The sequence below is a fragment of the Rhizophagus irregularis genome, chromosome 20 (genome assembly GCF_026210795.1).
Source record: "Rhizophagus irregularis chromosome 20, complete sequence".
Taxonomy (NCBI): domain Eukaryota; kingdom Fungi; phylum Glomeromycota; class Glomeromycetes; order Glomerales; family Glomeraceae; genus Rhizophagus; species Rhizophagus irregularis.
The window spans coordinates 1,945,915-1,969,432 of record NC_089448.1 but is presented as its reverse complement, the minus strand read 5'-3'; the positions used below and the strand labels follow the sequence as shown (position 1 = coordinate 1,969,432).

At 26.0% G+C, this 23,518-nt stretch overlaps 3 protein-coding genes across 3 annotated transcripts; all 3 read right to left on the bottom strand.

Moving 5' to 3' along the window:
- Positions 1-4,050: 4,050 nt before the first annotated feature.
- On the bottom strand, positions 4,051-12,230 carry OCT59_013033 (uncharacterized protein; the record flags this gene model as incomplete). Its single annotated transcript, XM_025333147.2, has 9 exons — positions 4,051-4,576; positions 4,650-5,271; positions 5,360-5,879; positions 5,966-9,424; positions 9,509-9,645; positions 9,729-9,776; positions 9,845-11,211; positions 11,298-11,416; positions 11,505-12,230. The coding sequence occupies 9 exons, from the start codon at positions 12,228-12,230 to the stop codon at positions 4,051-4,053; spliced, it is 7,524 nt and encodes a 2,507-aa protein (XP_025174971.1).
- Positions 12,231-15,518: 3,288 nt separating this feature from the next.
- OCT59_013032 (uncharacterized protein) lies at positions 15,519-16,512 on the bottom strand (the record flags this gene model as incomplete). The annotated part of the gene is made up of 8 exons (XM_066140553.1): positions 15,519-15,526; positions 15,607-15,669; positions 15,744-15,803; positions 15,873-15,932; positions 16,011-16,079; positions 16,157-16,201; positions 16,268-16,279; positions 16,365-16,512. The coding sequence occupies 8 exons, from the start codon at positions 16,510-16,512 to the stop codon at positions 15,519-15,521; spliced, it is 465 nt and encodes a 154-aa protein (XP_066001431.1).
- Positions 16,513-19,946: 3,434 nt separating this feature from the next.
- OCT59_013031 (uncharacterized protein) lies at positions 19,947-20,845 on the bottom strand (the record flags this gene model as incomplete). The annotated part of the gene is made up of 8 exons (XM_066140552.1): positions 19,947-19,957; positions 20,034-20,102; positions 20,171-20,206; positions 20,281-20,334; positions 20,402-20,467; positions 20,538-20,579; positions 20,670-20,678; positions 20,749-20,845. 8 exons carry the CDS (start codon positions 20,843-20,845, stop codon positions 19,947-19,949), a joined length of 384 nt encoding a protein of 127 aa, XP_066001430.1.
- Positions 20,846-23,518: the final 2,673 nt, after the last annotated feature.

Sequence of the window (23,518 nt, the reverse complement as noted above, 5' to 3'; positions counted from 1 at the left end):
AGTTTCTTTTATGTGAAAGTTGAAGTCAAATAGTTTATGTATTGAAGTTAGTTTACCTTTATTTTTCTTTCATTTAAACTTTATAAATTTTTATCTTATTTTTTTTTTAATATGTAGTACATATAGATTATTGGATTTTATATTTAAGAATATTCTATATAAATAAGATTTTAAATTTTAAGAATTATATCACGCGCAACTTTTACATAAAACTGTAATACAGTAAGTATATTTGCAACTGCAAATATTTCGCTCAATGTATCTTTGCTCAATGATAATTGTCACAAATTTTTAGTGAAATTTCATTTGATTGTATCATTTTATGCGTAATATTTTATTTTAATCAAATAACCGTAGTACATTATCTAATTATCTACTTGAATAAAGCCAATCTAAAAAGAAGTACTGATTTTACTGAATTTAAAAAATAATAATCAAAACTATTTTATTATTTAGGAACTTAAAGTAGTTAGATCAAGTTAACTAAAATTCATTCGAGATGAAAAGGATTGCAATTAATCAATCAAAATATATAAGCATTAATAAGCAAACATGTTATTTTTTTTTGCTTTTGGTTTCCGCAATTAACCTAATTGATTTTTATTTCGTAATATAAATCCTAATCTTTCACAATAAATTAAATAATTTACACTTATTTTATCAATGATTATTAAATATTAACTACCATAATTATTAGTGAATAATTCTTTATCAGAAGAAAAGTATTATATATGTATATGTATATATATCAAGATAAATTCAGTGGATATGAAAATTAAGAACATTGCATTGGATTATTTTGATTCTAGTGTCATGATGTACCGTACATGATGAATTTTTGATATTATAAACATTATATATTAAAATAATCATTTTGGTCATCTTCAACAAGAGAAAGAGGTACAAAATCCTCGAAATTTTGTTCATACAATCACGCTCATATTCAATATTAAGTAATCATTTTTTTAACATTTGTAGTCATATAATAATTGTGTTATTTGACGCATATTTCAAATTAAGTGGATGAAATTAATTCAATATTTTTTAAGTAAAACAATAGTATTTCAAAGAAAAACTAATTTTTTAATCAATCAATTGATCGATAAATTTAGAATATCAACCTAATCTAGCCGAAATTAATCATAGTTCGGGAAAAGTTTACTCCTTGTAATACAAATTTTCTCGAATCCTGTGATTAAGAACATGATCAATTATGTAATAATGTAATAATTAATATTTTTTTGGTCAATTAAATTCACTAGTCAATATTTGAGAATTAACTATCGGATTAGTGTCAATATCAATATCAATAGGCAAAAGCATCAAAAGAACCGAAAAATGAACTTATATATTATGGTAATAATAAATGTCCATCGAATAAATATATAGTAGATATAACTGATAATAGGTTTTTTGTTAATATCACCAATATTAACATTATTTTTATTCATATGAATGACTGGGCATTATGTAGATATGAATGATTTATTTATATTTTAGACAAAGCAAGATCAATTCGTAGTACACGATCCTTTATACTTTGATTTATAATTATTTATTATATGGCGAAATAAAATGATCCCGGATTTAAGTTATTAACTAAACGTCCTATATCCCCTCTTCTCAGAAGAAAAACTTTATCAAAATTAACTAATTTCAGCTGCTGTAAAAAAAGGTTAAAAAATATTTATTTTAGTTTGTATTAATAGTTTTATATTATTTGTTTATATTATTTTTTATATTAATTACTATATTCATATTTTGATGGATGGAAGTTTGTTCTTAAAGCTTTTCATGGTTTATTTTTCGTAATTACAGTCAGAACTTGATGTAATGTCTATGCAATACAATAAATTTCACGATAAGATCAACCTTATTTATAGATTTTGAAAATATAAATGTAGCGGATCTTTGTAGATAGAATCAATACAATAATCTTGTACTGATTTCTTGCAACCAGATAGGAAGATTAAATACAGCAAGAAGAACAAGAATAAAATTTTATCAATCCTGCTATTTTGTTCTTCAATTAAATAATCTTGAACGTGACCAAATAATTATTTAAGTAGTAATTCATCAGCTGAAACAATAATCCGAGAATGGCTTCATTCTCCAGCGTAAATATACTTTAAAATAACTGACATATTTTTCATATTTTTTTTTATTAAAATAATTTAAATAAATAATGCTTATATTAAATTATTTTAATTATTCACTTTAAATCATTTCATAAATAATTAGAACAACATTTGGTTTATTAACAAAATTATATTATTTTCTTCGTAATCCAATCATCTTAAAGAGCGTCTTTGAAATAAGAATGAGCACGTAAAATAACTGAATGTGTTCGAAATTCCTTAATATTTTATTTGAATAATAACATTATATTAATCAGCATTATTTAATATAATAAAGAAAAGTCCTTTGAAATATTGGAATGACTAATAGTTATTCATTCATACATTTCTTTTAAAAAATGACATTAATGTCTCATTTATATAGCAATTAGGTTTGATGCAGTAATTATCGAATGTTAAAAGATATTCCGAACTTCCAATTTATCACGTACAATACAACCTATTTAAACTTACTGTAATGATTGTATAAGGTCTATTAAAAATTAAAAAATTTCTGCAATGTTATTTTTATCAATTAAATAAATAAATATATGTATATATAAGATTGATTTAATTTGAATTACATCATTGCCAAATAAATTCAACTATTTTAAATATAATTGTTTATTTTAATTGTTGCAACATTCAATATAAATTGCACAATCCGTTCTAAGTTAACCAGGCAATACCATATTTGGATAATTATCATTAAAGCTAGCGGTAATAACTAAATTAGAACGATTAATCAATATTGATTAGTCAATTATAATTAGCAGTAACAGTAAGAATCGGTCAACACTTACCATGATACCGCATCATCTGATCCATGAGTTCCGAAAAAATTAAAAAATAATAATAGCAAAATTAAAGATTGATGCCTACCATTGCAGGAACCTGATATTGTTTTTAAAAAATCGAGAAAAAAAAAAATAGTACAATAAAATATAAAATAAAATAAATTCGACAATTTGACTAACTTAGTGTAATCATTTCAATTTATTTTATTTTTAGTATAACAAAAAATGCATTTTTTTCAATACAGCAAAAATTATTATTTTAATGCAAGAAATTTTTAAAATATAAAAGGTACTATGCTTAAGCTCATAATTCTATTACACAATGACATCACTAGCCAATCTGATCAAATTGAAGGTATTTTATATCGATCAAACAAATTTTTTGTTGAGCCTGCAAGGTTGAGTTCACCTACTATAGATTTGTTTGCGTAGGTTGAGGAACTAGTTTTTATTCTTTCTTTGTAATGTATTAGATTTATTACATCAAGATACTTAATAAAATTGAAAACCGAACTAAGTTAAAAAAAAATATATTTGTCAAGCGACTTGAAGTTAATTAATCAATAATTTTCTTCGCAATCAGACTCCTCACAAATGAGCAAGTTTTTATTCGTTCTTGGTGGATTATCATAAAAAAGAGAAATAATTAAACGAAATAGGTGAAATATTTTTTCTAAAGAATTAAATAATAATCAACAAAAATAAATAACTGATTGTATAAATTTGCAAATTTTCATGTCTATTATTTTTTTTAATTATTTTAAATTGTCTATTTGACGCAATATATGTAAACAATATGACAATATTTTAATTATTCTTATTCTTTTTTAAAAAAATTAAGAAACATAAAAAAGTATACTTTAATTAATATGCCACACCGTATAAATGAAATTTACTTAAATATAAATTGGTGAAATATAATCCTAAGATAAATTTATAAAGTGGGTTTATGAAATATAAAAAAAACGTTAGGTACTAAATTTTTTATAATGTGATTTTTATTATTAATATTTAAATTTATTTAATTGTGTAATTGTGTTTTACATAGAGTATGTCATAATATATAAATATTTTTTTTAAGATTAAAATAATCAACGCACTTAAAACTTGTCAGTTTGATGAATTTCTAATTTTCTTCAATACTTTAAATTTTCCTTTTCAAATTTTTCATTATTTTCCCATAATGTTTCTATTCTATTATAAATAACCTTCCTGGGTTCTTCTTCAACGTTTATGTAATCGAAACTTTTAGATATATATGCGATTCTTTTTACAACACCTTCATGTTGTTTCTTAATTTCTGCTTTACTGATAAAATTTCTCTTATGTGGATATTTAAGCATCATCATATCAAATTCTATCATTTCCAAATTAACTAAAAATGAATGTATACCATAATTAGTAGATTTTGTTACATCTTTAATTATGAATAAATGGTCTTGAATAGATTGTTGTAATTTTTCAGCAAAATCTTTCCAAAGTTCTTTAATATCTGTAACATTTTTTTCTACTAAAGATAATTCTTCAATTATGAATAAAATTTCATTATACAAGATTTTTTGTATATGGATAACTTTCAAAACACCATCTACATAAATTGAATAAATTCTATGATTTAATTGATCTAATTTCGGCATGAAAGTTAATTCTTGCTTTGCATTTCTAGTAAATTATAAATAAAATCAATATAAAATATTTAAAAAAAACGTTCATTAAAAAAATTGTGTATACTTACAAACTTACAACAAGAGCTCTTTTATGAGGTGGTATTTTTGTGGTACGAATAATGGGAAACAAATTTTCATAGCAATTTAATAATTTTTTAACGTGACTAACCCATACTTGTTGACTATTTTCATCAAATCCATGATATTCTGCAATGCACTCAAAATAATGATAACGAGTAATTTCCGGCAATATTCTATCTTTATCCTTAAATTCTTCTTTTGTTTTTAATTTAGAAATAACACATAAATTATTTCTTAATTTATTTCTCTTTGTTTCCATTTTCTTAAAAGATGCTACAATACAATTAGCAATTTTGTTTAATTCGTCGTCATATTTTGATATGAATTTCTTGTTCTGTATTTCCAATGTGCATTTTTTAATAATCCTTCCATATCTTTTAATATCTTTGATTGGTGCTTGACATTCCGGGCATGTTTTTATATTTGTTGAAGCTGGAAATGTTTTAACTGACGTCCATCTTCCATCAATTGAACCTTCATAATAATCTCCCATTTCCATAAGCATATCCATAGATTTCATTGTATATATATGCCCACAAGGAAGAGCAACCATCTTTTCTTTATTCCAATCTACCATACTAAATGTAATATTATTGATTATATCTGATACTGTTCCAAAAATAATAATATTAATAATATTAATGTTAATAAAGATCATTAAGTTTTATAAAATAGCAAATGATTTACAAATGCTTACCTTGATTTCTAATTTTTTCTTGAACACAGTTAGTGTTAGCACAATGAGTAGGGCAAGTTTCACCACAAATTCCAGCACATTTGTGACCACATTTCACTTTTTTATCACATCTTTCATCACAAGGTAATCTATCACAAGGAATTCCACAGCTCAAATCGCATTTTCCATGCTCACATTCCCACGAACACTGTTCTGCACATACAGCACAGGGTTCTAAACAATTTTTATTACATACTTTTTTAGTGTGCTCACATGATATCGCACATTTATCATTACATGGCCGACATTCACCCTTATGGCAATATTGCTTACACCTATGTCCACAATATAATAACTTATTACATTTAGTTTTACATTTTCCATGATCTGTCCTCTCTATTATTTCGTTTTCGTATCCGAAATTTTGTGATATAGTCCGTTCTTGACATTTAAAACAAGCCTTTAAACACTCGTGGCCACATTCCAATCGTATTCCACAATTCTTTTTACATTGAATATCGTCATTAGATGATTCAGAACACTTAATATAAAATAGTTAAAATAATTATAATTAATGATAAAAATTATTTAAACATAAAATATCCAATACTATGAAAATAAATATACCTGGATGTCATTAATGTGTTCACAGCGAGACATACTTTTTGTGATTAGTTCTGTACACTTGATTGATTCTTTTTCTCTACATTCAGCATTTTTGAATGCATGTCCACAAGGCAATGTAATATCACCAATAAAATTACATTCAAGCGTATTATTTGTTTGTGTTCTCCAACACTTAATACCCTCTAATATATGTCCACAAGATAATTCAAAATTAATGGAAGTAATACATTTGATTTTTACTTTGTCTTTTTTCCAACATTCAACATAATTTGATGTATGTCCACAAGGTAATTCAATATCAACAAGATAATTACATTTACGTGTATTTTCTTTTTTACAACATTTAACCTTAAATGTATGCCCACAATCAGATAATGTAATATCAATGGGAAAGTTACATGTAAATTCCTCTTTATTTTGAACTCTCCAACATTCAATATTTTGTAAAGGATGTCCACAATTAGGTAATATTATATCAATAGTAGTATTACATTGGATTTTTTCTTTATATTTATTTTTCCAACATTCAACATTTTGTACAATGTGCCCACAAGGTAATGTAATATCAACAAGGGCATCACATTCAATTACTTCTTTATTTTCATTTTTATGACATTCAACATTTTGTAATATATGTCCACAAGGCAATGCAATATCAGTAGAAACATCACACTTAGGTAATTGTCTATGTTTATTTCTCCAACATTCAACATCTTTTAATATATGTCCACAAGATAATTCAACATCAATAGAAGACTTACATTTGATGTTTTCTTTATCTTTATTTCTCCAACATTCAACATTTTGTAATATATGTCCACAACCGGGTAGTTCAATATCAATAGGAGCGCTACATTCAATTGTTTCTTTATTTTGACTTTTCCAACATTTAACATCTTGTAATGTATGTCCACAAGGTAACGTAATATCAATCGCAAAATTACATGTAAACTTTTCTTTATTTTGAACTCTGTAACATTCAATATCTTTTAATATATGTCCACAAGATAATTCAACATCAATAGAAGACTTACATTTGATGCTTTCTTTATCTTTATTTCTCCAACATCCAACATTTTGTAATACATGTTCACAAGGTAACATAATATCAGTTGGAAAATAACAAATAAATTCTTCTCCATTTTTAACTTTCCAACATTCAACATCTTTTAATGGATGGCCACAATTAGGTAATGTAATATTAACTGGAATGTGACATGTAAAATTTTCTTTATTCTGAACTCTCCAACATTCAATATTTTGTAACGGATGTCCACAATCAGGTAGTACAGTATCAATAATAGTATTACATTGGATTTTTTCCTTATTTTGACTTTCCCAACATTCAGCATTTTGTAACATATGTCCACAAGGTAATATAATTTCTCCAACAGGTACATTGCATTTTCCGCAATCTTTGTAGCAAAGTTTTAAACATTTATGACCACATTTTGAATGTTCATTTTTACAAGGTTTACGACACTTAACTCTTTTATGTTCAAGATTATCGAAATGACATTCATTAGCACATGTATGTCCGCAAGAAAGCGGTATATCACAAGTACTACGGCATCCTCCAGTTGGAGAACAAACTTCATCAAATTGTTCAGGGACTTTAACAATGTTTTTGCAATCAGGATGATGCTTACATTCGATTGGCATACCGGGACCAATTTGATTACGCTTACGTAAAATATTAACAACAGGAGCCCACATATCTTCAGATTTTGATGCCATCAACTTGGAGTTACCAATAAGATACATCCCTTCCCGAGCACGTGACAATAACACGTTACTTCTATTTTTACTTTTGAGAAATCCAATAGAATTATATTTACTATCAGAGTAATTACGAACTAATGAAATAATAACTATATTTGCTTCTTCGCCTTGAAAATTATCAACAGTTCTTAGTGTAACTCGTTGATTTAATGATTTTGAAGTATCACTTTCTTCTTCCTCCATATCAGCAATATTCTGTGCATCTCTTTCATCAATGTCAACAATAAATGATTCAGATAAAGCTTCCTTAATTTTACTCATTTGTCCTAAATAAGGAGTAAGTACAGCTATGTCTTTGGGTTTAGTATACCCATATTTTACGAAATATTTAACCATTTCTACCACCATTTTAACTTCATACATATTCACATGAGACTGCATTGCCAAATCACTACCACAATCTTCTTCCGGATAATCATGATCAATGAAGTATACATTATGCTGAACTCCGCTTACATTTGGATATTCGGTAGTGTTTTCGCCATCTTTTAGATCATCATAAATTGTGTATCTGATTAAATCAGAAATTTCTCCTCTCATACGTCTCTGAGTTAAAAGTCTAGTTTTCTCAATTTTAATTGTATTATTAGTGCCATCAACAAATCTTTCAAATAATGATTTATCTAATTGATAATTCTCTCCTATATGTGATTCTATGCTAAGAGAATAAGTTGCAACATGAGGTCTAAGTTGATTGTGATCTCCTATTAATATTAAATGCTGAGTAGAAGGAGTTAATGCACTAAGAATGTGAGCTTCTAAGACTTCACCAGCTTCTTCACATATAATAATTTTAGGATCAATATATTTAATCAAATTTTGTAATTTAGCAGCACCACTTGTTGTCATACCAATAACATCACTATTTAATAATATTTGACGACGTTCCTCATCATAAATATCATTCAACTCTTGACGACATCCTTCATGCTCTTTTTGTAATGATGATAAATTTTCTTCATCAAGTTTTGCACGCCAACAATCATGAAGTTTTTTTCTTTCTTCTATTGTCATCTCCCAAATTGAATGAATATTTAATAATTCATATAAAGAACGATTTGTTTTTGGTTCATTATAATTTCTTAAAAATTTTATTTCATCATAATCATTAATAAATTCGTCATCATCTAAATCTATATCTCCATAATCTGACCAATATTTTTTTCGCTCGTCTATTTTTCTAATATCTTCTGCCCTTAACCATCTTTCAAAAATTGATTTCTGCTTTCCTTTAACTTCTTGAAACTCTTCCTCAGTTTCTTCATCACTACTACTTTTTTCATCAATTTCTGCATTACTATCTTGAAAGTTTTCACCAGTTTCAGAATTTTCATCTTCATCATCTTCATCATCAGTTTCTTCAGTAGCATTATTAGTTCCCAAGACCCAATTAGGTAAATCTTTATAAGTTACATTACTAAATTTATTGAAAAATTTTCTATCTTCTTCTTCTAGATAATCAGATACATCTTTCCATGTTATGTGACTTTTAGTTAACTTTATTATTTCTTCAACGTCATTTTCAATATCTTCAATATCTTCAAATATTTGCGTTAGTAAAGGGATACCACTATTATTGGGGCGAAGTTTACCTAGAGTAAACTTTTTAATCCTTTCAGATTTTGTTCGAGAACCTAATCTCACTATTTTTTCTGTTATCTCATCATCAAGTAAGTGCTAATCACAAAAATGATATAATGATTAGATACAGTATCTTAAATTAAATATAAATAATTGTTTATTATTGAAAATACAATTTACCTCCAAGAATTGATCAAGTGCATGATTAGTAAAACAAATTGTAAGAATAGGGCCAGAAATATTTATTCGATTTTTTTCAGCCAATAATACTTTCATTATTTCAACACCGACTACAGTTTTACCGGTACCAGGAGGTCCTAATAATTAAAATTTTTTTTGTTATTTTAATCCTCTTATTTTCATTTTTTTTCCATCTTTCAAATAAAAAAATATTCATTACCTTCAATTAATGCAATTTCTCGTGTTAAAGCAGATACTAATGCTTTAGCTATGATTGAAAATTTAGACAGAATTAATAAAAATCTTTTTGTAGTATATCGATAATTTTTTTGTTACCTTGTGACTCGTCTAATTTACTGTATTCATTTATTTTTTGTGCTACTTCATCGTAAGTATTTGTATTAGTAACATTTAGTTTTAAGTTCTGTTGCTTATTATTACTACATAAAACTGATAAATCAAATTGAAATCCTGGCGCTATAGTATACTTAGGAGGTTTGATTTCAACATTCATACAAGCGCTCTCCAAATGATGATCGAGAGCAGGAGCTAAATATCGTTTAAAAGGAAGAGAAGTAGGGTTGGTAGTTTGAAGTATTTTAAGAACATGGCAATAAGCTTCATAATAAATATTAGTTGACTCCACCATGTAACTTTTTACTTTGTACGAATTTTTTGAATTATATTCCTTGATTTGATTACGAAGTTCGTTCAATGCAATAGAATAAATTGATGGATCATGAAAATTGATATATATTCTAATACGTTCATCTTCCATCACTTCATCATCTCTTGACATAATTATACCGAAATAAGTTGAATATAAATCAAAATTACTCATAGATATATTATTATCACTAATCGATTGTACTTGTTTGGAATTCGGATTTGGTAATAAAAGAGCAATGAGATTACCAGGTAACAACCTTTTACTGTTTTTCCAATTTCCACTTCCTCTTTTTGCATTTGTTGAGTTATTAAATGGAGCAAATTTTAGAGTACAAATCAAACCATTTTTTCTATCACAACCAACACCAGCAAATTGTATATCTGTATATACGTTTAGATCACCATTATCATGATTCATGCCCTTATCGTACGTAAATTTTCCTTTATTTTTATATAGTACATTCTCCAACTCATTAGATAATCTACCATTATTATTTAAAGAGAAATAATAATTTCTTGATAGTAATGCTAAAAAATTAGATATTCCACCACGAATTGGGTTTAACATATCTTCTCTTAAAAGGCGAAATTGTCTATCAAGTAATCCAGCCGCACCAATTGGTGAAGAGTGATGTGCGTCAGAGAGTGAAGGTAAATAAGGTGGGCGATCAAGTAATATTTCTTTCATTGTAGGAATAATTGATATTTTTGAAATTTTTCCAAAATCATTATCATGTCTTTCTTCATCATTTGAAGATTCATTAGGTAAGCCATAAGTTACTAACATTTCAATAATATTTCCCATTTCATCGTCTAATACCGTAAAAAAATATTCTCTGGTACTTGAATTATTAATTAACGGATCTGTTGAAATAGAAAATGACGATTGTTGTTCAATTGATCGACGATACTTAGCCTTTAATTCTTGCAAATTTTGAAAAATTTTATGCATAGTCTCATTAGTAGATGCTCCCCTGATTCGACGTAACATTTCTGCAAGAAATCGTACAATTATCAAGAAAAATACCCCTAAACTATTGACATTTTACAGGGAAATTAATTAATGTATTACAACAGGTTTTGCATATAAACACAGTGTAAGTTAAAAATTAGTACTTACGAATATGGGATGAATGAATATCGTTCATGTGACAATAATGTATCTACATCAACATTACAGTCTTCGATAGAATTACGTTGAACCAATGTTTCCAACATTTTCATCACATTTATATAATCCTATTTTTTTTTTAAAAAAAAGGCATGTTAATTGTGAAAAATATTAATTTATCAATTTAGTTAGATTCGTCCATAATATAGTACTTACGAGTTTCTCGTAAACCACCATAAAAATTTCGTCTACATGTTTTTCCAAAGTGCATTTAGTAATAGCTGTTCTGGTCAATAGTCCCAATAAAGGTAATATGACATATTGAAAAGATAATACTCCAGGTTGAAGTCCCGCATCACATGACATAGGAAAATTCATGATTTCACTTAATCTCTCTAGACCACTTTTAGGATTACTTAATTTTGTTACCAATTCTCCGGCTTTCTGAGAATCAGCTGTTACTAGTGCTGAACAAATAAAAATTCTAATATCTTTTTGATACCAGGGAGTTTCTTCCAATATTTTTTTCCAAACGGTTGTAATCCGTTCTCCATTAACAATAAAAACTAATTGATCACTACCTCCATATGTGAGTTTAGAAGAACTGAAATTCGCAATAGTGGTTCGTTGTTGCAATTCTTTGATTTTAGGAATACTAAGTTTTGGTGGTATATTATATCTTCCATTACCATCACCACGTTCATCGCGGAAGCTTTCTGATTCACCATAATTGCCACCATCTCGTCTATCACGGAAGTTTGGTCTTTCTACGAAATAGTCGCCACCACGTCCTCTCCCACGTCCTCCACGAAAATTTGCTCTTGGATTATGGTGATTGCTACCACGTCCTCCACGGGAGTTTGCTCTTTGATTATGGTAATTGCTACCACCGTGTCCTCCACGAGAGTTTGCTCTTGGACTAGAATTGCCTCGTCCTCTCATAGTGACTTTGAATAATAAGACTTAAGTATTTAATATTTATGAAATATTAATATAACGAAAATGTGATATTTTCTTGGTTATAAAATTATTTCTTACCGGCTTTTATAATATTTGTTTGTTTATCAAAAAGTTGTAAAACAAGGTTTATTACGAAAAAATAATAATTGCCCTGGGCGCCGTCGAAAAAATGGCTGTAATGCTGTAATATATATATATATGTGACGATCATCGGTAGTACTATCGGTAGTTTAGTAACATTTTAGTAAACAAGATGATCTATTGCTATATTTGTAAACAATAAATCGCCTTTTTTACTAAAGATATTATTCATTCACGATAGTTTCAACTTTGTATATAATTTGCCCCTTTGCGTAACTACAGTAAGTTATTTAGCCCTATTTCATTATATTTTATCCTTGACTCCTTGTGCTTTTTATCAGGTTTTGAATAAGATTATTCTTTACGCAAGATAAGCTTACATCTTAATTACTTACCCCTATAATAAATAAAACTGTATGCGGCTCGAAAATACTTTAGGATTTTCAGTCATGGAATAATTATTGGGTAACCTCAACATGTATGCATACTTTTTTTATTTTATGCTTTCACAGTTGACTGCAACCCATAAAGTCATGTTCGTTCACGTGATCATAAGCCAATCATAATGTCTGGCTATTTATAGTGTGTACGTGTATATCACGTGATCGAACACGGGTTTTGACATGGCAAAAGCCCACTTATAATATAATTAAATTGTTATGAGCGTCTGCGTTGACGTAATTTTTGCACCCTAGTTATCTTTTTTTTTTTGAGATAAATACTCAGGCAAATTTCTAATCTACTTTATGGCGTAACGATCTTTTAAACACTTTTTCGAACGTAAGTCATTTTACAGTATATTACAAGTTCTTCTGAGCTTGCAAACTGTTAAGCGCGATGGTAGTCTAGTCAATAGGTTACTATCATAACCAATCGTGTAAGACTTGTCGTATTCAGATGGCGTTCTATTCTTATTAAAAAAGTAATTGACTAAGTATATCTATTTTGCACTTTCAATATATGTCAAGTTATCCGATAAAAATAAGTCCAACATTGAATGGATGTTGCGTTTATTTAACCTCGAACCACTGGAGTTTTATCGATACCTTAATCGTAAAACGAAACGTATCGCTACGAACGCATATTCTGATGCTCTTCATTCGTTTTAAAATTATCAGAAAGAATTCCCAAAGAGAGAATGGCATTATTTCAGGAAATTCAGAAAAAATGGAAGGTAAGAACGTGGATACACTTACCTCTTATGATATGAATTTTAATGCATTTATTTTATGTAGAATGGAGTTTCCAAGACTGAAGTGTGTATTGTGTGGAAAAATCGGCATCATTATCTGTAATGGCATGTTACAGTATAATATTCAAAGAAGTTATAATCGCGAGGTTTCTTCTCACTCCCTAGTAAGTATGTTATTAAATATCTGTATTATTGTTAAATTCTATATTAACAATATGTCATCATTATGATCAGAAACGCAAGCGTGATTACCAAACAACGCCAAACTAACCGATTATATGAAAAAAATGTACTTGCAAGTGTCTTTTATAAAAAAAGCTAAAGTTGTTATTTTCGAAGATGAGTCAAAAGAAGCTGAGTCAGAAGAATGTTCGGAAAAGATGGTCAAAAAGCTGAGGTCACTTTTGAAGATGAGTTCAAAGGTTCAAAGAAAGATGATCAAAAATCCAAGCATACTTCGGAAGATGAGTCAGAAGATTTAGAAAAAGATGATCAAAAAAGCTTTTGAAGACGAGTCGGAAGGTTCGGAAAAAGAACCAAAATTAAGCTATAGATTGGCACGCGTGGTTAGAAAAAATTCTGGAAGTCAGTAAAGAGATACCCATTTATAAGAAATAACTGCTTAACTGTTAATAATCATTTATAAGCTGAATTTTGTTATTCTTTTTTTTCTATTGTTTTTGCGATTTACGATTGAAGAAGTCCGAATTAAAATTGAAGAATTTATATACAGTATTGGAAAAATTTTAATGGACTTGTAAGTTATTTTTGTCTTTAATATGTACTCGAAAATGTCAGGCACGTGACGATGACACGTGTACACTTCGAATAATAATGATTTTTTCGAAATTAGGCCATCCAAATTAATTTTTAGTTTTACGTCCTCCTCCTCTACTCTATTATACAATATTTTAAAATAATTTAAACAGATATGTTCACATATGTTTAAAGCACCTCCTCTATTTTCTGAAATTGAGTGATACCGAATATTTCCGATTTTACCGAAAACTTCCGAAATTTTTTATATGTTGTTTGTTTTTCAACCGGAAACTAATTATTAGTTTGGAATGGCCTTACATTTTTTACATAAATAGTTGTAACCATTGTCTATTAAGATCGATTAGTAGTTAATACATTATTTACAATCGTAACCTTTATCAGAATAAAATCTCTGAAGTTTCTAGAAATTTTCTAACAACCGTTAATCACGTTTTTATCGTAAATGAATGAAAATTTCTAGAGCACTTATAATCTTATCAAATAATCTCTCTATAGTTATATGAATTAATTAAAAAAAAAAATTTTTGAAATTTTTCTTTTTTAAAATTTTTCTTTTTAAGAAATTTTCTTTTTCACGAATTATTACATTAGACTGTAAAAGTTAAAAGTTAAATTTTATGATAATAATATTTCATTGAAAATGTTTAATATAGTTTCTTAATTGGCGAAACTGATAATCTTATTCTCTTTACTCTTAAAGATAATTTTTATCCATTCTTTGAGAACGCTTTCAAACTTTATTCAAGTAAGGGCTTAATAGAGAAAAGATTAAAGATTATACAGTACGTTCAGATATATTTAGTTTAATAACCAAACATTTACGACCCATTTGGACACCACTTGATGTCTATACTACATCTGTGTTGATGATGAAATATTGTAATTATTTTTGACGATGTAAATCGTGTAATTTTATACCAAATAATTCATGATATACATTATAATCATTATTAAAGATGCGGGTTACGCACTTACGCTTAATTCTCGTTACTTTGGTTTATCAAAACAATTTCACTTAAATAATAATAATTTATATAATAATTGAATAATTTATAATATAAATATGAAATGAATTATTTAAAATTACAAACTTAAGAAGCTTTGTAAGATACCTTACTACTCTAGTCTTAGTGTTTAAAATAATTCAAAATGATAAAAAATAAAAAATATGAAGAATACTTTATTTATCAATCATAAAAACTTTATATAACTCGTATCTAAATATCTAAAAAAAAATTGAAAAAATTTAACAAATTAGATTTAAGTATCTAAAATATCATCATCATTTAGAAAAATTTTCTTTACCATCAGGAATTTCTAATTCATTTTGTTCTTCCAAATGAAGATTTGGATTATTATGTACTTCATCTGTAAAATAAGAACATAAAATTATTATTGTCAGTAATATTACTCCAGTTATACAAATGCTAAACTTCACATACCATCAATATAAGAATGATGTTTCATTGTTTCATTGTTATAATTATTATCTTCTTGAAAATCTAAATAAATAAATCATATTTAACAAAATGCCTTTGATCAATTTAGTACATTATATTTGATTATTTTACTCACCATTTTTACTTGTAGTTTCTCAAATTTTTCGTATAATTGACTATCAGCATTATTAACTACAAAATTTTAAGATATGTATTTAACATTCATTTTACATAGTTATTTTAAATATGCAAAAAAATACTAATAATTACCTTTAAAAATACTGATTTTATTTGATGTGCTGTTATTCTCCTGATCACTAGACTTGCCAAAATCTTCAACTAAATAAATTAAAATCAATTAAAAAGCATTGGATTCAATTATAAGAAATTCATCACGAATTTAATAAAATACTTACTGCTATCAGGGATATAAAAATTATCATAAGATTTGCTATGAAATGCTAAAAATTTATAAAATAGTCAACAACCTGTAAATTGATTGGTATAAAAAATTGTTCAATTTATACCTTCTTGTTGTTCTGTTGTTTTTAAATAAAATAAAAATAAAATATATTATATTAATTATTAGTAATTTGAATTAATAATCAATATGTAATAATATACCTTCTGTTGCATTTCTTGGCTCAGGAAAATTTTCAAAATTATGAAGTTTGCTACTTGTAAATAGTGTGCTGCTTGTTTCTTTTGCTTCTTCTGAGCTATTAGTTTTATTTATTTCTAAATTGTTACTTTCTTCTAATTCATTTGGCATATCCAGGTATCTTTTATAAACTTCATTTATTTTTTTCTGAAGTGTTTTAATATCAGGTCTTTTTGATGGATCAGCATCCCAACATTGTTTCATTAAACTCTCATATTTTAGAGGAGTTCCTGATACTATTCTTGGTCTTATACCATTAACTATATTCATTGCAAGATAATAATCATGCTCATAATTATTAAAAGGTGGTTTTCCAGATGAAATTTCCCACATAAGCATTGCAATACTGTAAATATCGGATTAAAAAGTAAATTCTTTTCCAGCAATAACCTCAGGTGCTATATAAGGAAGATTTCCATATATACTTTTTGACGATTTGTCCGCAGGACCACAAAATCCAAGATCACCAATAGCAAATCTTTGATTGACTTGTTTAAATAATATATTACCAGAATGTAAATCTCTATGGATTGCATTTTCATTATGAATCTGCTTGAGTGAAGTAATTATGTTATAAGCAAATTGAAATTTTCTTTCCCACGTAAGTTGATTATAGTTTTGCTGTAAATATTCTCTTAAATTTAAATCCATTATATTCATTACAAGCATGTAATTTCCATTTGATGGATCCTGTGTTAATCCATAACATTTGACAATATTTGGATGTTTATTGCTTATAGTAAAATGTGATTTTGCCTAAAATATTAGTTAATCTATTTCTAATAAGATAATTATAAATTACTGATTCATTAGGTTACAAACCTCTTCAAACCAACTTTGATCTGCACTTTCAAAATTTTCTAATCTTTTAAGTATTACTCCTTGATTTCCAAATCTTGTTAATTGCTGCTTCATAGTATCCCATTCATAATACCTTCCATCAATCCAAACTGCTGTATAAATTTCCGAGAATCCACCTTTTTGTTAGATATTTAATATTTTTCAAATTATCATATTGAACCCACTCAACTATTTTTTCTGGTAAAATTGTTTCCATTTGACATTTTTGTATTAAATTACCAATATCATTATTTCCAGATGTCCAATTTAAAAAATTTAATTTTAAATAATTTCGAACACAATATTCACAATATGATATAGCTAAACATTCTTGGTTACAATTTTCACAAATTCTTCTTGTTCCCCCAATATTTAAAACTTTATTTTTATCAATAATTTTATTTATTCTTCTTATTGCATAAGTCTTTTCATCATTTGTAAAAGATTTATCAGCAAGAACCGTTTGTCGTATAAATTCATATTGTTTGTCTATATCATTATGAATATTATAATCTATTAATGCAATCGCTCTATTGATTGCCACATTAATTAGCTAAACTCGTATAACAGGCATAACAAAATAATTCTTTTAATTTTGTGGGAAAGAAGAGTTTCGGAACGGAGTTTTATGTACCGATTGTGCCGCCGCCGCCGCCTTTTTGATCAACAAATGTGTATCACATGCTACAACAAACCTAAACTCTATGTAGCACAGCATCATTAGGCTTTACATGTAAAATGTTCAAATACGTACGAAATTGGAAAATAATAAAAAAATAAAACCGTGCAAAAATTTTGATATTAACTCAGGTATGTTGTGAATTTAAACAAAATTATTAAATTATTTATTATAATTTAGAATTGAAAGATTTTCTATAACAAATACTGAATTTTGTCTATTTGTAACTTTTTGTAAAAAAAATTCTAGAATATAAATTAGAAAATTTATCAATTCAATTTTTACAAAGAGTTCAACATTTTACGGATGTTTTATGGGAAGGTTCACTTGGTCACGTTTTTATGGGAAATTATTTAAGATCACGTGACATTATCAAAAAAAAAAAAAATTTCAATATGGATCATATTTACATTTGTGAATTTAGTTTTGGGTGTACTTCTCTTCTAGTAATAAAATAAAATAAATAAAATACATTTGTGAATTCCTAATGTATTATCATAATTTTTTTATTTGTCGAGCTAATAATCCTCAATTTTCCTTTAATAAATAAAATAATTTTTACTAAATATTACAATAAAAATATTTGAGATTATTCACTTCAATGTTAAGTAAAAAGTATGTATGATAAAAATATGATATTAAGTCTTTTACGAATTTACTACAATGAATATATGACTTTAAACAATTAAAAACTTCGATACATTAAAAATTAAAGATAAAATATTTAACTAATTTGCAACTTTAATTAAGCAGTTAAAGGGTTTGTGACTTTTTACGTCTTATTTTTTTTTTTTGGGTTAATTTATAGATAACCTGTACTTAAAATCATAATATTTGATAACTTTTTTTTTCTAAAAAGCTAATAAAAAATTTTGATTAGATTTCGTGAATTGAAAAAATTTTTTATTTGCGCATTTTCAAGTACAACGATTTCTGCCAAGATCTTCCCAATTTATTCCTATCAACTAATTTTTTACTAGTATATTATCATGTGTAAGATTATTATTATTAACAATTTTAATTTTTAAAATTAACTTTATTATAGTTAAAAAGTCTAATATCGCGAATAAATTTTTATAATTTATAATAAGATTGGAGATCGTTCGATTTTAGCTAATAAAGTGAATTTAATTTGTACTATCATCGAAATATTAATCTTTTTTTCTTAATATAATAGAAGAATCAAAATCAACATTAAAAAATTTGAATAATTTAAATAGTATAACTAAACTAATTCATTAAAAGTTTATTACAATACTGTAATATTTACAAATAATAAACTTAAAAATTTATCAGATAACAAATTATAAGCTAAGAAATTTTATATATGAAATCTTACTATTCTAATCTTTAATAGTGTTGAAGATAATTTTTCGGTATCTAAATGTTTTTGAAAAAATTCTTTATCATTTGCATGATCAAATATCAGGATTATTGTGATTTTCATAAAAAAATGTTTCGTTACTTGTTAAGTTTGTTAAGTGAATTGTTTTGGCATACCATCAATAATTAAGGATCATAATTTTATTTTATTTGATATTAACTATCTTATAAATATTGATTTTACGTTAAATCAATATTTATAAGTTTAACCAAGATGTTATTGTAAAAAATTTAACAATCTAAACGATTTATCATAAATAAAATAAATTTTTTAACATATAACGTGTACACAATATTTACGTTGCTTCTTGTCATGCTTTTATGATGTTAAAGATTATTCCTTCAACTTGTTTTAATAAATTCATGTATAACGAATGGAATAATCTGTGATCTGTCATGATTTTATAATGTTTATGACATAAATTTACGTTAAGATACTTAATTTCGTCTAAATAAATTTACGTTCAGTATTTATACATTTAATAATTTGAATAAATTTTATTAAAATTATTTAAATTACAAACTAAGAATTTTGTAAAACATTTACTACTCTAGTCTTAGTGTTTAAATAATCCAAAATAAAATAAATAAATAAATAAATTATAATTTAAAAATATAAAAAAAAACATTGTTAAATGATTATTCAAAATCCATCTAAAGATAAAAAAAATAACAAATTATAAATTAATTATTTGCTTTAAAAAGAAATCTTATTTACTTAAGAACCTACCATCAGGAATTTCAAGTTCATCCTGTTCTTTCGAATGAAGATTTGGATTATTATATACATCGTCATCATCTATAAGAAAATAAACATACTTAAAATAGTATAAAAATTGTTGGCTATTACGTAAAATTTTCACCTACCATCGACATGTTGTTGAGTTATTTCCTTTTCATCATCTAATTTTTAAATAAAAGTCGCGTTAAATAAATGAAATTAATATAGTAATTTTATTCGTTAGTAATTTACTTACTTTTTGACTTTATTTGCAACTTTTTAAATAATTTAGATAATTTTTTATTACTATCTAAAAATTAAGATACAGATTTAATATATAAATCAATCTCGATTTGGCAATAATTAAAATATATTACCTCTAAAAATAGTAATTACTTTAGATGATTTGCTATCTCGCTTATTTGATTTATTAAAATCATTAACTAAAATAAATATCAATTATTAAACATCATTATGTAATAATTCAACGATGTAATATTAATAATTACTTACTGTTGTTTGGAATGTTAAAATCATACAATTTACTATGAAACCCTATTAGTAGTAAAATAAAGTATTTATTTTAAAAACTAAATTATTATAGTCATCAAAAAATGGTAGAAATTATTATTTATACGGTTATACCTTGTTCTTCTATTATAATAAAAAGATAACATTAATAATAAATAAATACATTCATTAATAAAATATTATACACTTATACCTTCTGTTGCATTTCTTGGTTCAGGTAGATTTTCAAAGTTGTGAATTTTACTTGTGAATAATCTGCTACTCGTATAATTTTCTTCTGCTTTATTCATTTCTAAATTATCTACTATTTCTGATTTGAATGATTCATCTGTCATATTTTGATAATCTAAATTAAATCTTTTCATTCTTTCCCCAAGTGTATAAGCGTCAGGTCTTTTTAATGGATCAGCATCCCAACATTCTTTCATTAAATTTTTATATTCTAATGGAGTTCCTGGCACAATTTTTGGTCTTATACCGTTAATAATATTCATTACAATATCATTTTCATGTTCATAATTTATAAATAGTGTTTGTCCAGATGAAATTTCCCACATAAGAATTGCAATACTATAAATATCAGATGCAAAAGTATATTCTCTTCCAACAATAACTTCGGGTGCTATGTAAGGAAGATTTCCATATATACTTGTTGAAGATTTATCAGCAGGTCCACAAAATCCAAGATCACTGATACACCAACGATCATTAAATTGTGAGTATAATATATTTCCAGAATGTAAATCTCTATGAATTGCTTTCACATAATGAATGAAATAAAGTGCACGAATTATTTCATAAGCAATATTAATTCTCTTTTTCCATGTAAGTTGTTTATGATTTTGTTGTAAATATGTTCTTAAATCTATATCAAATTTCATCATTGCAAGCATATAATTTCCATTTGATGGATTTTGTGTTAAACCAAAACATCGAACAACATCCGCCCATTTATTACTTATAGTTAAATGTGATTTAGCCTAAAATATAATAATTTGTAAAAATACTAGTGCTAATACAAAAAATTACAACAATTTTATAAATATAGAATACAATAATACAAACCTCTTCAAACCAACTTTTATTTGCACTTTCGACATTTTCTAACGTTTTAAGTACTACTTTCATCCTTATGTTTTGTATTCCAGGTCTTTCAATTCTTTTTAATTGTTTTTTTTCAGAATCCCATTCATCATACTCTCCATTAATCCAATCTGCTGTATAAATTTCTGAGAATCCACCTTTTGTTAAATATTTAATATTTTCTAAATTACTATATGGTATCCATTCAACTATTACATTTGGTCTAGTTGTTTCCAATTGACATTTCTGTATTAAATTATCAATATCATCATTTCCGGATGTCCAATTTGAAAAATTTTCTTTTAAATAATTTCGGACACAATATTCACAATATAATGTGGCTAAACATTCTTGGTTACAATTTTCACAAATTCTTCTTGTACCATTATTAAATATAACTTTATCTCGATCATAATTTTTAGTTAAATCTCTTATCGCTTCAGTTTTTTCATCATTGGTAAGAATTTTATCAGCAAGGACTGTTTGTTTTTGAAATTCAAATTGTTTGTGTATATCATTGTAAATATTAGTATCTGTTAATGTTGTTGCTCTATTAACTGTCGCATAAATTAATTCATATCGAAGAGTGGACATAATGTAATTAATAAATTAAAAGGAATAGAAAGAATTATGTTTCAAGTTCGGTTACTCCGAGATAAATTAGTAAATGCAAATTGTTGATCAAACTTCATGTTGTGCCCACATAAATTTTGTGAAGTATTTTACGCCTTATTTCCAAAAAAAGAAAAATATTATCGTACTTTATAATTTTATTTTATTTTTTTTTTTCATTTTTTCAGCGAATACAATTTAACAAATTTGATTGTCATACTTAATGAATAAATAATATTCCTTGATTATATTGATTAATATTCAAATAATTTGGTAAAATCAATGATCGTTATTCAATAGACTATTAATTTGTAGTAATTTTTTAAATATTACTTAAAAATCAATATAAACATGATTAATGAAAGGTCAATTTTCTTTGGTTATTTTCAATTGAATTTATTTTAAATAAACAACATGGTGAATAATGAACATGAAAGATTAAGAAATCATCCAACTTATTATTTCTACTAAAAAAAGTCGTATAAAGAGAAGAATTTCTGTAGAATTATAATTACTTTTTTTTTAAAAAGTTTTAATGATCGCAAATAGGTTTGAATAAAAATATATGGGTAATGGAAAAATGGAAAGAAATTATTACATCATAAATTACATTATGTGTGGTACCTAACAATTTAGTGTAATAATAACAAATAAATAAGGAATAGATCAGGCGCAACGATTTTCATATTACACAATTCAAATTATTTGTATGGAGACTCAGACAAATTTCCATTATGCAAAATAAAGTTATGTTATATTGCTGTTTCTCTCAAAATTGTCAAAAAAGTCAATTAATAACTCATTACTTTAAATATAAATAAAAATTATAACGTAAATATTAAATGGATAATTATAAACAATTTATATATACCTTCAAGTTCTTTTGTTAAAATAAAGGTATAATTAATGATCTATTTTGTAAATAAATTTTATAATTAACTAGATAATATATAAATAATACCTTTAACCTTCTGTTACATTTTCTTGGTTCAGAAAAATTTTCAGAATTATGAATTTTACTTTTGCCGATAGTGAAATTTGATTCTAATAAATCATTTGTCCTATTTATTTTTACTTCTCCATTTTGCTATGATAGGTTAATTTCTTTCGTTATGTTTCTTGAGTGTATAAATAAATACCAGGCTTTTCGATGGATCAGCATCCCAGCAATGTTATGCTTTAAAGGAGTTTCTGGTACTGGTACTATTATTAGCCTTATACCATTAATTGTATTCATTGCAAAGTAATTGATCATGTTCATGATCAAT